General features: G+C 48.1%; 2 protein-coding genes across 2 annotated transcripts; one reads left to right on the forward strand and one right to left on the reverse strand.

Annotated features, from left to right (window-relative positions):
• Window positions 1-1,886: 1,886 nt before the first annotated feature.
• Window positions 1,887-2,588, forward strand: ERAS (ES cell expressed Ras; the record flags this gene model as incomplete). Its single annotated transcript, XM_079727817.1, has 1 exon — window positions 1,887-2,588. The coding sequence occupies one exon, from the start codon at window positions 1,887-1,889 to the stop codon at window positions 2,586-2,588; it is 702 nt and encodes a 233-aa protein (XP_079583943.1).
• Window positions 2,589-3,981: 1,393 nt separating this feature from the next.
• PCSK1N (proprotein convertase subtilisin/kexin type 1 inhibitor) lies at window positions 3,982-9,324 on the reverse strand. Its single transcript, XM_079728312.1, has 3 exons — window positions 9,198-9,324; window positions 4,723-5,195; window positions 3,982-4,335 (listed from the first exon to the last, which is right to left on the reverse strand). The coding sequence occupies exons 1-3, from the start codon at window positions 9,309-9,311 to the stop codon at window positions 4,143-4,145; spliced, it is 780 nt and encodes a 259-aa protein (XP_079584438.1). The 5' UTR covers window positions 9,312-9,324; the 3' UTR covers window positions 3,982-4,142.
• Window positions 9,325-16,151: the final 6,827 nt, after the last annotated feature.

A 16,151-nucleotide genomic window follows, 5' to 3' on the forward strand; every position in this document is an offset into this window, starting at 1 on the left:
TGGGGGAGGGACCCCCGACAGTGCTCCACTGGCACTTGGCACTGCGGTGCTTCCAGATTCCCGTGTCGCCCTGCCATGGGCTGTGTGACCTCGGGCCAGTCACCGCGGCTCACTTCCCCGAGCCTCACGGTTCCTTGATGAAGCGGCCATGGCGCCGCCAGCCTAGCGCCCCTCCAGGTGTCGGGAGGTCGGCCGGCCCTCTGCTGCCAGTGTCCGGTGCTCTCGGTGTCAGCCCCAGCGACCGCCCCGCCCGGAGCGAGGGCCCCCTCACCGGGCCCTGCCTCGGGAGACGGCACCCACCTCCCCAGTCACCTGGACTCCCTCCCCTTTTTCCCAGTCCCTCAGCAAATCCTGTCAGGCCTGCCTTCGGAACATCTCTGAATCCCACCCGGCTCATCCAGATCCCCCACTGGTGGCCCGCATTACTGCTCTGGCCTCCTCGCTGCCCCCTTCCCCTCAGCTCCGTCCTCTGCTTACATCTCCTCATCATGGCCCCCTTCTTCCTGGGCGAGCACATTCCACAACTCTTTTCAGGGATCCTCTCAGGGCTGAGGGCCCCACAGCTGGATCCCCACCCGGGACCTAGCCCCCCAACCCTGACCCCCGGATCCCAAATTCCACAGAACCCCCCTCCACCCCCACCCCCTGTGGATCCCTCAAACCCACCACCTGCCCCCCAGCTGCCACTGTCCCAGGGCTTCCTGGGACACTTGGGGCCGCAGCCATTATGATGCATTTCCTGAGGCCACACACCGAACCAAGACCAGGATGTGTATTGAATGGGTTAATGGTGACTTAGTATTAATAGTGAACGCTAATTGAGTACCTGCTGTGTGCCCATCCTCTTCTAACTACATGGTAATTTACTTGCTTATCTTGTTTATTGTCTCTTTGTCACTTTCAGAATCTAACCCTCCCAAGGGCAGGGACTCTATTTTGTTCTCAGCCATATCCCCGCCCCCCACCCCACCCCACCCCCCATCCCTGCACCCATCACAATGCCTGGCACGCAGGAAGGTCCTCGAATTAATGAATGAAAATTAAATTATAATAGAAATACCTAACATTAACCAAGCACCTTCTGCCTGCTTACCACCTATTGCTGAAACATTTTTTACTGATTTATCTTTGTTGCTGTCTGTCTTCCTGACTAGAATGTCACGTTCATGAGGGCCAGGGGTTTCTTAATCTGTTTTTTCCCCACCTCTTTGTCCTTGCCCCACAGTAGGTTCTCAACAGCTTGTATGTTGAATAAGTAATAAAGACTAAATTCCAATGACAATGGCTAACAGACCTCATCATTTGCTTACCTATTTGGTTTATTGTCTCCATCTTTTAAAACGTAAGCTCCTGGGGGCAGGAATGTTGCTCTGTACCAACTATGACTAGCAGCGTGCCAGGTTGGGGTCCAACGGTGACACAATCCGAAACCAAAACCGACGAAATCCCTGCCCTCCCTCCGGAATGGGGAGGGACTGCTAATGGGCAGGGGGTGTCTTTTCCGGGTGACTGGAAATGTTCTAAAATCAGACTATGGCGAAGGTCACACAACTTCGTGAATGTACTAAAAAACATTGAATTGTACATTTTAGCTAGGTTAACTTTACGGTATATAAATTAATTAAGCTGTTTTTAAAATCTCACAGCGTTTATGTTGTAAAAGGGAGTGAGAGAGAATAAACAACATAAATAATGTATTATAGTATATTAGGTGATTAGCACACACTAGGCACTCAATAAATGTTGATTCGATGACACCCGGCTGTCCCCTTGCCCCTAAATGGTCTCACCTAACCTCCCAACCCCCCACCCCCATTGTCTTTCTTCTCTTTCCACCTGCAGGGCCTGCTATCCGCACCTCTTCCCTGAGCTGCCCACTTGGGGCCATGGCGCTGCCAACAAAGCCTAGCATGATTGATCTGGGCCTGGGCACCTGGAGCCCTAGCTCCCAGGAGCAGAGCCACAGGGCTCGGGCACCCTCCAGGGGTGTTGGCAAGCAGCTGCCTGAGTACAAGGCCGTGGTCGTGGGCGCGAGTGGCGTGGGAAAGAGCGCGCTGACCATCCAGCTGAACCACCAGTGCTTCGTGGAAGACCACGACCCCACCATCCAGGATTCCTACTGGAAGGAGATGGCCCTGGACCACGGAGGCTGCATTCTGAATGTGCTGGACACGGCGGGGCAGGCCACTCATCGGGCCCTGCGTGACCAGTGTGTGGCGATTGGGGATGGTGTGCTGGGTGTCTTCGCCCTGGATGACCCCTCGTCTCTAGCCCAGCTGCAGCAGATGCGGGCCACCTGGGGCCCACACCACACCCAGCCCCTCGTCCTTGTGGGCAACAAGTGTGACCTTGTGACCACCACCGGAGATGCTCGTGCTGCTGCTGCAGCCCTCGCAAAGAGCTGGGGGGCCCCTTTTGTGGAGACCTCAGCCAAGACACGCCAAGGTGTGGAGGAGGCCTTTTCCCTGCTCATCCATGAGATCCAAAGAGTCCGGGAGGCCATGGCAAAGGAGGCCATGGCAGGGCCAGGTGGGGATAAAGGCCGGCACCAGAAGGCCATGTGCCGCTGTGGCTGCTCCGTGGCCTGAAGTTCTTGGTCTAGAAAAGTGGACCCTCCCCCAGACCAGGGTGGTGGTTCCTTCACTGGAGACCTGCCCGCCCCCCCTCCACTCCCCGACCCCAGCAGCTAGCTGTGTGGGACACTGCCGGTGTACTGGGGATAGATGGACCCTTCTCCTGGGGATGTTTTCTTTTGGTGATGGGCTCTTTGGCAATGTGGGGCCGTAGCGTTGGTTATATATTATGTCAAGTTGATTTTGTGCAAAATTAAATAGTGTTCTTAGGTTTCAAAGCTGCCTCCATGCCAAGTGTCATGTGGGTGGGAATGAGACTGGGGAGAATGTTACTTGAATTGTGAGAATTATTTCATTCAAGAAATGTGGGGTGAGGGCTTCCCTGGTGGCGCAGTGGTTGAGAGTCCACCTGCTGATGCGGGGGACACGGGTTCGTGCCCCGGTCCGGGAAGATCCCACATGCCGCGGAGCGACTGGGCCCGTGAGCCATGGCCGCTGAGCCTGCGCGTCCGGAGCCTGTGCTTCGCAGCGGGAGAGGCCACAACAGTGAGAGGCCCGCGTGCCGCAAAAAAAAAAAAAAAAAAAAAAATAGGGGCAAGCAAGACACTAAAAGCCCCTGCCCTTGTAGATATAACATAGGGCTATGTATTGAAGGCAGGCAAAGGAACAGAGTGACAGGGAGGTCAAGGAAAGCCTTACTGAGTAAGTGACATTTGGGTAAAAACTTGTGGATAACTAGGGGCAGAGGGAATAGCCAGTGCACAGGCCATGACCACAAACCAGTTACCACACCAACTCCCAGTACCTTCAGGGCTGGGATAAGAGTACAGATAGAATGGCGTCTATACTATATAACTAAACATTACATATCAAACTAACAAAATACATCCTATCCTCCTACCTTGACTAATACACTTCCTCAAGGCCCAGAGAGTTCCAGGCCAGGAGGTGATGGTGTTGGGAGGGCTGGCCCCTGGCCGGCAGCCCACTCCGTTTCTCTTCCTGCTGGTAGCCCCTCCCCATATCAGCAGGCAGGCGCTCATGTGTGCAAGTGGTCGTGCCAGCACCGCCCAAGCTCTACTCACATGCCTCACAAACAGCCACCCCTTGACCACCACTTGGTCCCCAGGAGGATGGACCCCCAGAAGATGCCGCTGAAAGTGGCTTCAAAGCCTTCTTGGCTCCCCATTCCCAAGCGAGGCCTAGAAACGGCACAGAATCCGGGTGGGCACTGCCATTGTCCATATGGGTATCTCTCCAGTGAGGAGAGGCAAAGACTGAGGCAGGGGTTGTCTCAAAAGTGCAGGATGGAGGGCAGGGGCCCCTTTCCCCTTGTCTGAGGGCAGCCGTCTCCACCCAGTCCACCGGCCCCCTAGACACTGCCACTCAAACAAGCACATAGTTGCTTCAGATCATATTTATTGTGGGGTCAGGGGTGGGGATCTTGGGGTTCCAGGGCAGCAACTGGCTGTCGGGGTGTCAGGGGCGAGGCGGTCCTGGGCCCCCGGAGTACGCGCAGGATCCAGGCGGTGCTCGGGGCAGGAGGCGGCGCGCTGATCCAGGCGGTGCTCAAGGCAGGAGGCGGCGCGCTGGGGGCTGGGGTGCGGGGGTCTCCAGACGCTTTACGCGCAGCAGGGCCCCCAGCACGCCCTCAGGGGGGACCTCAGGGCCCAGGTCCTGGTCAGCGGCTCGGCGGAGGCGACGCGGGGCAGCCACAGCTTCGGGGTCTGCGCTTCCCGCGAGGATCCGCCCCAACAAATACCTGCAGGGCAGCAGAGCGGAATGCAGTGAGGACGTGTCCGTGCGCCAACGCCCCGGCCCTAGGACCTGGACAGCGCCGCTACCCCTGACCGCCTGGGGACCTGGCAGCCTCCTCCCACCCAGGCATCCCACTGCTTCCAGGAGACAGATGTCTCCGCCTTCCATCCCTGAAACTATAGTTTCCCCGCCTCCCATTCGGACGAAGGAAGCTGGCCAGGCATCTCTGCCTCCACACCCTAGGTCCAGGACTAGAAAATTCCCTCCCAGGGTTCCAGGACCTAGGTGTTCGCACCTCCACCCCGTGAAGCAGGCCCCCGCCGCTCCTCGCCCTCCTCCTCCCGGGATGTAGGCGCCCGCCCCCGCCCCGACCACCCCTTGTGGGGGGGACCTCAGCAGCTCCGGATCCAGGTCCGGCGTCTCGTCGCCGGCGTCCTCGGCATCTGGGCCCGTGGGGCCGTCGTCGTAGACTGGGGGCCGGGGTCTGAGTGCCGCGGCGGGGGCAGAGGCGGGAACAAGCTGGGCTGCGAGGGCGGCGGGGTCCAGGCGGGCGCGGAGCAGGGCTCGGGCGAGCTGCGCGGCTGGCGCGTCGGGGTCGTCCTCCAGGCCCAGCGCCGGGTCGTTGGTGCGGGGCGCGCCCCAGACGCGCAGCAGCTGCGCCAGGACGCGCGCTTGCTGATCCTCAGCCTCCTGCGCCTCGGCCCGCGCCCGCTCCTGCCGTTCGGCCTCCAGCAGGTGCGCCAGCGCCCGCGCCAGCTCCTGCACAGCCCCCGCCGCCTCTCCTCGAGTCGCTGCCCGCCGGAAGCGGCGGGGAGTGCTGGCCTCAGCCTTGGGCGGAGAGGCTGCGCCCAGGCTGCGGGGCTCCTGCGGGAAGACAGGTGGGGAGCGAGAGGTCGTCAGCGTCCGTCAGGCCAGGGACCCCCAACCCGGGGGACTCCGTGGATCTCAAATATCCCTAGATGCCAACATGCCAACAAAGGCACCGTGGCCCCTCAAATATGAGTAGACACCCCTAAGGTCAACGGAGACCCCCAAATATCTCTGGACACTCTTAGGACCACCAAAGACCCCTAGATTCACCACCCCTAACGATTTCCTAGTGACTCAGAACTTGTCCCAGGGCTGCTGAAGACCAGGGTTTTTGTTTTGTTTTGTTTTGTTTGCGGTACGTGGGCCTCTCACTGTTGTGGCCTCTCCCGTTGCGGAGCACAGGCTCCGGACGTGCAGGCTCAGCGGCCATGGCTCACGGGCCCAGCCGCTCCGCGGCACGTGGGATCTTCCCGGACCGGGGCACGAACCCGTGTCCCCTGCATCGGCAGGCGGACTCTCAACCACTGCGCCACCGGGGAAGCCCAAGACCAGGTTTTTTGGTTTGTTTGTTTGTTTTTGTTTGTTTGTTTCATAGGAGTAGCGATGGTAGATATGACGGCTATGGATTTTTCTATATTGATGCTGTGGACAACAGGAACCTGTATTTGCATTTTATAGCTTCCTGTTGTCCACTTGTTTTACCCTAAAGGTAGCAGACTGTTCTGCACCTTGCTTTTTGGAATCTAGATCTAGATCAGTACCTTAAGAGCATCCTTTCTCTCTCTCTTCCTTCCTTTCTTCTGTATTGATTCTCTTTTGTATGGATGTATAATAGTTTATTTAACCAGCCCAATTGATGAACATTTAGGGTGTTTCCAATCTTTTGCTATTCTCATAAATAATGTTGGGATGAATAACCGTGTCCATATATCATTTGGCATGTGTGCAAGTCCATCTGTAAAATAAATTACCCAATGACTAATTTTCAGTTCAGGCAGTTTTGAAACAATTTCAATAAGTTTAAAGAAATAAAAGACTATCAAAAGTATAAGAGAGGAACTAATGACCATTAAAATGACCATGAAGATTTGAAAAAGAAACATCTAGAACATCTAGAAAAATACTTTTAATGAAATCAAAAATTAAATGGGCAAGTTAAACCGCAGATTCGATTGCAGCGGAAGGAATAGGATTGAACAGAGCTTGGAAACAGGTCCACACACACTGACACTTGCTACAACAGAGGGGACACTGCAGAGCAGTGGGGACAGGACCAACTCCTTCAATAAATTGTGCAGGAACAACAAGTGATCCAAATTTGGGAACAATGGAAAGGAAAAGACAAATAATTTTAACTACATTCAAATTAAGAATTTCTTTTTATCCCAAGACACCCTAAAAAGAACGAAAAGTAAAACCAGAGTGGGAGAAGACGCTTGTAGCACAAACAGTCAATAAAGGATTAATGTCCAATAAACAGAGAATGCCTAAAAAGCAGTAGGAGAAAAGCAAACTAATATAAAAATAGGCAAAACTGATGATCAAGTATTTCACAAAAGAGGAACCAAAAACAGTTACTAGGGCTTCCCTGGTGGCGCAGTGGTTGAGAATCTGACTGCCAATGCAGGGGACACGGGTTCGAGCCCTGGTCTGGGAAGATCCCACATGCTGTGGAGCAACTGGGCCCGTGAGCCACAACTACTGAGCCTGTGCGTCTGGAGCCTGTGCTCTGCAACAAGAGAGGCCGCGATAGTGAGAGGCCCGCGCACCGCGATGAAGAGTGGCCCCCGCTCGCCACAACTACAGAAAGCCCTTGCACAGAAACGAAGACCCAACACAGCCAAAAATAAATAAATAAATAAATAAATAAATAAATAAATAAATTTTAAAGAAAAAAATACAAAAAAGGTTACTAAACAAATGAAAAATAGTGAACCTCATTAGTAATCAGGAAAATGCAAATTAAAATACCAGTGAGATACACTATGCAGAATACGTCCAAAAGATTGCCAAAATTAAAGTCTGATAATGTCAAATGTTGACATGGATATAGAAAAAATGGAAGCTCTTATACACGGCTGCTGGGAACTCAATTGTTAAGATACCTTTGAGGAACAATTTGGCAATGTCTTAAAAGATGCACATATCCTATGCCACACTCCTGGGGTGTTACACCCCAGACTAGCTTTTGCACATATACTGCTGGACACAAGTGCATGAAGAACTACAGCAGCACTGTTTGTAATAACATAAAAGTGAAGGGAGGAAAAAAAAAGAAAGAAAAGCTGGAAACAACCCAAATGTTGTTGCTGACGTATTAAGAATGTATCTATAAACCATGATATACACAAGGGATAAAATATTATGCAGCATGGGCTTCCCTGGTGGCGCAGTGGTTGAGAGTCCGCCTGCCAATTCAAGGGACACGGGTTCGTGACCCGGTCTCGGAAGATCCCACATGCCGCGGAGCGGCTGGGCCCGTGAGCCATGGCCGGTGAGCCTGCGCGTCCGGAGCCTGTGCCCTGCAATGGGAGAGGCCACAACAGTGAGAGGCCCGCGTACCGCAAAAAAAAAAAAAAAAAATTATGCAGCAATAAAAATAAATGAATTATAGCCACATACTTCAATGCGATGAATCTCACAACCAATGTAGAGAAAAAAAAAGCAAGTTACAGAATTCCACTGCAGACTGCCTGCGACTACCAGACACCCTGATGACTACCTAGTGACCCCTAGTGACTACCAGGAGCCACACACCCAGTATGATTCCATTTCTGTGAGGAAAAACTAGACAAGATATTGTTTAGCGATACATACATATGTGATAAGCTGCAAACAAAAGTAAGGGATCAATTAACAGAAAATACAGGATAATTATGGAGAAGAGGGGCTGCCTTAGGGAGAGGCACCCAGGGGCTTCTAACGATTGGTCATGCTCGATTTCTTAAGCTGAGTAATGGGTACACAAGAGGGTTATCATTATTATCATTATTACATTGTATATACATATGTTTAAATGTATTATGTCATATATAAAAAATATTTAATTAAGAAAAACACCATCCTTGACACAGACAGCCTTGAACTCTTCATGAAGAGGATGTGCTCCAAGTGCCCTTGATGCCCACCACCCCTCAGACACCCCGGGGAATCACACACAATCATGGCCTCACACACACTCATTTGGACTGACAGGCCTTGAGATGTCACATATGCAACTCAACACTGCCACATCCACACGCAAGGAACTGCACATGTTCATGCACACCGATGCTCATGCGGTTACAATCGCCAAGCCATCCAGATGCAAGAACAAGCACCACCCTTAAAGACATAATGCAGCACAGAAAGAGACGTCATGGCTCCTCTCCCCACAATGACACAGCTCCACAAAGAAGGAGGGAGGAACAGCCTCGTGAACACACATACAAAATCCTAGTCACTCAGTTCAACAGAACCAAAATGGGATATGCACTCAGGGATGCAGAGACCACTCTCTCCCAAACAAAAACAAGACCACACAGACACACAGAAAGACACGCCCATAAGTCACGCCATTACCATAGAATTCACAAGCACACAGTGTCACTGAGAAAAGTCACACGCAGAAGCATCACACACTGCACACCCGGACCCACACTGGCACCTTTGTATGGATGCTCGGAAGCTCTTACATGAAAAGACACACACAGGGAGAGCACACCCTCACGTCCCTATCATCACATCATGCGCACACAAACCGATGCCCGCACCCCCTGCCTTAAAGCGCGCTAGTCCCACGGACAGAGCCACAGGCGGCGGGCGGGCCGAGCCCGGGCGGACCGGCAGAGTGCGGCGGCCCGACTAGCCCCGGACACTGCCACCCGCACACCCAAGAGACCAACCCCGGCATGGCCTGGGTGCAGACTGGCGGCTGGACCCCCGGCCACCCTGGCCGATCTCTCCGCACGTCCCGGGAGCAGGACCAGCGAGAATGAGGAGCCAGAGGCCAGGCACCGACCCTCGCCGGTAGCATCCTCCACCCCACCCCCACCCCGCGCCCGACCCGGGTCGCACCTTTACCGGCCTTGCGCAGAGCGCGGGGGGCGGCTCGAGTAAGCCCCAAAGCAGCAGCACCAAAAGGCCGACGCCCCCGGCCCGCGGCCCGCGGAGCAGCGGCGACCCCGCCATGCTGCCCCAGCGAGCCGGGCTCCGGACGGGCTGACTGGCTGGCAAGTGCGCAGCGCCTGGGCTAGCGGACACGGATGCGGTGCTCTGCGGCTGCGCACGCCGGGGAACCCTGCCCACCCCCTCCCGCCACTCCACGCAGGTGCAGCCTAGGAGCTCCCGCAGCCCCTCCATCCCGCCCGTTGCCATGGAGATGCCCAAGGGGCAAGGTGGCGAGCTGGAGACTGCGAAGGCGGTTGCCATGGCGGTCGGAGGGCAGTTGCCAGGGCAACAGACCTTGCTGTCGCCTCAGCAGACAGGCAGGAAAAATTGACGCAGTGGAGGGGAATGAGGGTCTGGTGTCGGCCTCTCCCTCCTTGGGGAGGAGATATATGACTTTGTTCATTGGATAAACAGTTATGGATGCCCTATGGACCAGGGCCTTTACAGGGTGATGGGTTCATTCCAGGTGATGTGACCATACATAGGTCAGCTCACCATTCTAATGTGCAGCCCCTTACCTGCATAAAGGGGTTACTGGTAACTGCTTCCCAGAGTGGCTTTGAAGGTTTAATGACATTCAGCAGGAGCTCAATAAAAGTTCCTTTCTATTCTCTCCTTGTCTGTTTGCCAGTATCTTCATCTCTCCATGGCTTTGTGTTTCTCTTTCTGACCCTATGTGTCCATAGCTCTCTCTGTCTTCCCCTCCCATCTGTCTCTCCCTGCCTCTGATTCTTTCTCTCCCTTCATCTCCACAACACTCCTCCCGTCTGTCTTTATTTTGTTGTCTGTATCTACTTGGTTTTCCATAGATATATAGATAGATACACTGATAGATTTTACTCATATATTGTTCCAAAAGGATTTCAAGCATCAAAAGGATTCAAAGGATTTCTTTGCATTCCTTCATCAAAGGAAACAAAACTTTGGTAAAATTTGTGTATCCATAGGGGGAAAAATGTTAGGAAGGGCATGTCAGTGGTATGGAAGGCCATGTCACTGGGGGCAGGGAGAGATAACTGATGGTTTGTCACGTTCTCCTTTACACTTTTCTCAGTTGTCTGGGGAAGAAAGATTCAATGAATAGGTACTACTATTATAATCAGATAAAAAAAAAGATATTTTCATTTTGGTTGGAATTAAAGTATGGTAACATGACATAAATCAAAAGTGAGGAAAAGAAAGATCCATTTATGTTGTGAATATATCTAATCCATTTATTCTAACTGCCTCTATCTCCTCAGTATTACAAACAACTTTACAATGAAAATCCTTATACACATCCCCCTTGGACCTGAAGAGTATATACCCAGGGATGATGTAATGGACATGCAATTAAGATGACTCCCATGATCCCTGCCTTCTGATGTTCACATCCTTGGGTAATCCTCTCCCTTTGAGTGTGTGTGTGTGTCCAACGGTGACCAGATGTACATGATTACATGTAGATAATTATGCTAAAAATGAGGTTGAAATGATCAACTTGTGAGGCAACTCCCACTCCCTTGCTGGCTTTGATGAAACAAATGGCCACTTTGGGGAACCTCACATGGCAAGAAACAGAGGGTGGCCTTTAGGAGCCTAGGGTGGCCTTCAGCTGACTGCCAGCAAGAAATTGAAGCCTTCAGTCCTATGACTTCAATGAATTGAATTCTGCCAACGACCTGAGTGAGCTTGGAAACAGATCTTTCCCCAGTCGAGCATCAGATGAGACTGCAGCCCTGGTAAACACCTTAGGGTCTTGTGAGACCCTAAGCAGAGAACCAAGTTAAGCCACACCCTGACTCCTGGCCCACAGAAACTGTGAGTTAATGTTTTTTCAAGTTAAGAAGCTTATGGTAATATTGTTACACAGCAATAGGAAACTAGTATAAATGGGATAATAAGACTTCTATAGAGGGATTTCCCTGGCGGTCCAGTGGTTTAGACTCCATGCTTCCAATGCCGGGGGCATGGGTTCGATCCCTGGTTGGGGAACTAAGATCCCACATGCTGCACAGTGTGGCCAAAAAAAAAAAAAAAAGACTTCTATAGAGAAAATGTTAAACTTCACTAATAGTTATAAAAGATGATCTGAATAAATGAAGACACATTTCATGCTCTTGGATGAGACTATTTCATATTATAAATATTTCAATTATATCCAAATTAATATATAATTTAAATATAATCTTAATTTAAATCCCAGCTGAATATTTTAAAGAAAATCAATAAAACATTTCAAAATGTATATAAAGAGTCCACACAAAGCTTATACATGAATGTTCAAAGCAGCATTTTTCATAATAGCCCCCAAATAGAAACAACTCAAATGTCTACCAACTGATGAATGGATAGACAAAATGAGGTACATCCATACAATGGAATATTACTTGTCCATAAAAAGAAATGAAGTACTGATACATGCTACAATATGGATGAAACTTGAAAATATGCTAAGTGAAAAAAAGCCAGACACAAAAAGCCACATATTGCATGATTCCGTTTATGTGAAATGCCCAGAATAGGCAAATCCATGGAGATAGAAAGTTAATTAGTGGTTGCCAGGGGTTGAGGGGAGAAGAGAATGGAATGGCAGTGGGTGCGGGGGGCAGTTACTGCAAATAAGTACAGTGTGTCTTTTTGAGGTGATGAAAATGTTTTGGTGTTAGATAGTGGTGATGGCTGAATATACTAAAAACCATTGAATTGTACACTTTTTTTTTTTAGGGCAATATATGACTTATCTTCATTTCAAGTAAAGATATCTTTATCTAACAATTAACAATTTCCTTTTATTCAAAAGTACCTTTAAAATACCATTTAGTCCCAACGGCAATTTCTTGAGATGGAATTGTTCTCTTTACAGATGAAGACATTAATGCTCTGAGAGAATATATTGAATTGTACACTTTAAAATGATGAACTTTATGGTATGTGAATTATATCTCAATAAATAAATATCTATATAAAAGAATAAAGGTCTGTGAAGAGTTAAATTAATTCTGAAAAAGAGAAGTAAAGAAGGTAGACTTTACTTACCAGGTATTAGGATGTGTTCTAAGGCCAGAAAGGTAGATGGTGCTTGGAAAACTGGAAGAAAATAAGCTGGAGCCCTACCTCACACCATATACAAACAGTAACTCCAGACAGGTTAAAGACCTTCATGTAAAAGGAAACACTATAAATTAATAGAAAAAAATAGCCTATGTGACCTTGATATGGGGAGGGACTTCCTGAACAAAACTTCAAAAGCACAAACCACAAGGAAGAATGTTAATGACAGTATACACATCAAAATTTACAATTTCTGGGGGATTTCCTGGTGGTCCAGTGGTTAGGACTCCCTGCTTCCACTGCAGGGGGCATGAGTTCAATCACTGGTCAGTGAACTAAGATCCCACAAGCCACACGGCACGGCCAAAAAAAATGTACAGTTCCTGTTTAATGAAAGCCCCTATACACAAAGTTAACAGACATAACAGCAAATATCTACTTGCTATGGCTGAAATCACCAGAGGTTAAACATCCGGAATATAAAGGTGCTTTGGGAAATCAGCAAGAAAAAGACAGGAACCCCAAAGAGAAATGGACAAAGGATAGCAACAGACAGATCACAAAAGAGGAAAGCCATGGGGTTATCAGGCATATGAAGACATGCTTAATTTTACTAATGATTAGAGAAGTGCAAATTTTAGAAAAAACAGTGAAATATTACTTTACACCCATCATATTTGCAAAAATTAGAAATCACACGAAGTGCTGGAAGTCATGTGGGGATACAAGAACCTTCATGTACTGCTGGTGAGAGTCTGGGCTTGAGCAGCCATTCTGGACAGTTGTCTGGCAGCACTCAACCAAATTTAGCCTCTACACCAGAGTTGTCAAGTACCCAGTGGTAAGAGGGTCTACCACCCATAGTGAAGGGGGGCTGGGAAAATTCCCCCTGAGAAAGGGTATCCATGCTGAGAACTAAAGGTCCAGGAGGAGTTACCCAGGAAGCTGGGTATAAGGGAAAAGCATTTCAGGCAGAGGGAACTGCACAAGAAAAGGACCTAAGGTGAGAAGCAGCATGGCACATTCATGGCACATAAAGTAAGGCCAGTCAGCCTGAAGCACAGCAGGGACATGTTCTGATTTGCTGCATTTTGAAGCCTTCTGGGAGAGTGTAGCAAATTGGTCTAATGAGCACACACATCTGTTGATACCACCCTTCCTTCCCCAAATTCTCCCAAAGCAACCCAAAAAATACCCTGAAAAGAAAATCTTCAGTGGTGCCTTTCTTTCCTTCTTTCTCTGTTTCATTCATTCTTTCTTTAATTTTTAGTTTATATTGAACTATAGTTGATTTACAATGCTGTGTTAGTTTCAAGTGTACAGCAAAGTGATTCAGTTTATATATATATATATATATATATTCTTCTTTTTATTTTTATTTTTTTTTTATTTTTTATTAGTTTCTGCTTTATAACAAAGTGAATCAGTCATACATACACATCTGTTCCCACATCCCTTCCCTATTGCGTCTCCCTCCCTCCCACCCTCCCTATCCCACCCCTCCAGGCGGTCACAAAGCACCGAGCTGATCTCCCTGTGCTCTGCGGCTGCTTCCCACTAGCTATCTACCTTACGTTTGGTAGTGTATATATGTCCATGCCTCTCTTTCGCTTTGTCACAGCTTACCCTTCACCCTCCCCATATCCTCAAGTCCGTTCTCAAGTAGGTCTGTGTCTTTATTCCAGTTTTACCCCTAGGTTCTTCATGACATTTTTTTTTTTAAATTCCATATATATGTGTTAGCATACGGTATTTGTCTTTCTCTTTCTGACTTACTTCACTCTGTATGACAGACTCTAGGTCTATCCACCTCATTACAAATAGCTCAGTTTCGTTCCTTTTTATGGCTGAGTAATATTCCATTGTATATATGTGCCACATCTTCTTTATCCATTCATCCAATGATGGACACTTAGGTTGTTTCCAGCTCCGGGCTATTGTGAATAGAGCTGCAATGAACATTTTGGTACATGCCTCTTTTTGAATTATGGTTTTCTCGGGGTATATGCCTAGTAGTGGTATTGCTGGGTCATATGGTAGTTCTATTTTTAGTTTTTTAAGGAACCTCCATACTGTTCTCCATAGTGGCTGTACCAATTCACATTCCCACCAGCAGTGCAAGAGTGTTCCCTTTTCTCCACACCCTCTCCAGCATTTATTGTTTCTAGATTTCTTGATGATGGCCATTCTGACTGGTGTGAGATGATATCTCATTGCAGTTTTGATTTGCATTTCTCTAATGATTAATGATGTTGAGCATTCTTTCATGTGTTTGTTGGCAGTCTGTATATCTTCTTTGGAGAAATGCCTATTTAAGTCTTCTGCCCATTTTTGGATTGGGTTGGTTGTTTTTTTGCTATTGAGCTGCCTGAGCTGTTTATAAATTTGGGAGATTAATCCTTTGTCAGTTGCTTCATTTGCAAATATTTTCTCCCATTCTGAGGGTTGTCTTTTGGTCTTGTTTATGGTTTCCTTTGCTGTGCAAAAGCTTTGAAGTTTCATTAGGTCCCATTTGTTTATCTTTGTTTTTAGTTCCATTTCTCTAGGAGGTGGGTCCAAAAGGATCTTGCTGTGATTTATGTCATAGAGTGTTCTACCTATGTTTTCCTCTAGGAGTTTGATAGTTTCTGGCCTTACATTTAGGTCTTTAATCCATTTTGAGCTTATTTTTGTGTATGGTGTTAGGGAATGATCTAATCTCATACTTTTACATGTCCCTGTCCAGTTTTCCCAGCACCACTTATTGAAGAGGCTGTCCTTTCTCCACTGTACATTCCTGCCTCCTTTATCAAAGATAAGTTGGCCATATGTGCGTGGGTTTATCTCTGGGCTTTCTATCCTGATCCACTGATCTATCTTTCTGTTTTTATGCCAGTACCACACTGTCTTAATTACTGTAGCTTTGTAGTATAGTCTGAAGTCAGGGAGCCTGATTCCTCCAGCTCCGTTTTTCATTCTCAAGATTGCTTTGGCTATTCGGGGCCTTCTGTTTTTCCAAACAAATTTTGAAATTTTTTGTTCTAGTTCTGTGAAAAATGCCAGTGGTAGTTTGATAGGGATTGCATTGAATCTGTAGATTGCTTTGGGGAGTAGAGTCATTTTCACAATATTGATTCTTCCAATCCAGGAGCATGGTATATCTCTCCATCTATTTGTATCCTCTTTAATTTCTTTCATCAGTGTCTTATAATTTTCTGCATACAGGTCTTTTGTCTCCTTAGGTAGGTTTATTCCTAGATATTTTATTCTTTTTGTTGCAATGGTAAATGGGAGTGTTTTCTTGATTTCATTTTCAGATTTTTCATCATTAGTGTACAGGAATGCCAGAGATTTCTGTGCATTAATTTTGTATCCTGCTACTTTACCAAATTCATTGATTAGCTCTAGTAGTTTTTCGGTAGCATCTTTAGGATTCTCTATGTATAGTATCATGTCATCTGCAAACAGTGACAGCTTTACTTCTTCTTTTCCAATTTGGATTCCTTTTATTTCCTTTTCTTCTCTGATTGCTGTGGCTAAAACTTCCAAAACTAGGTTGAATAAGAGTGGTGAGAGTGGGCAGCCTTGTCTTGTTCCTGATCTTAGTGGAAATGGTTTCAGTTTTTCACCATTGAGGACAATGTTGGCTGTGGGTTTGTCATATATGGCCTTTATTATGTTGAGGAAAGTTCCCTCTATGCCTACTTTCTGCAGGGTTTTTATCATAAATGGGTGTTGAATTTTGTCGAAAGCTTTCTCTGCATCTATTGAGATGATCATATGGTTTTTCTCCTTCAACTTGTTAATATGGTGTATCACATTGATTGATTTGCGTATATTGAAGAATCC

The sequence above is a fragment of the Hyperoodon ampullatus genome (genome assembly GCF_949752795.1).
Source record: "Hyperoodon ampullatus genome assembly, chromosome: X".
Taxonomy (NCBI): domain Eukaryota; kingdom Metazoa; phylum Chordata; class Mammalia; order Artiodactyla; family Ziphiidae; genus Hyperoodon; species Hyperoodon ampullatus.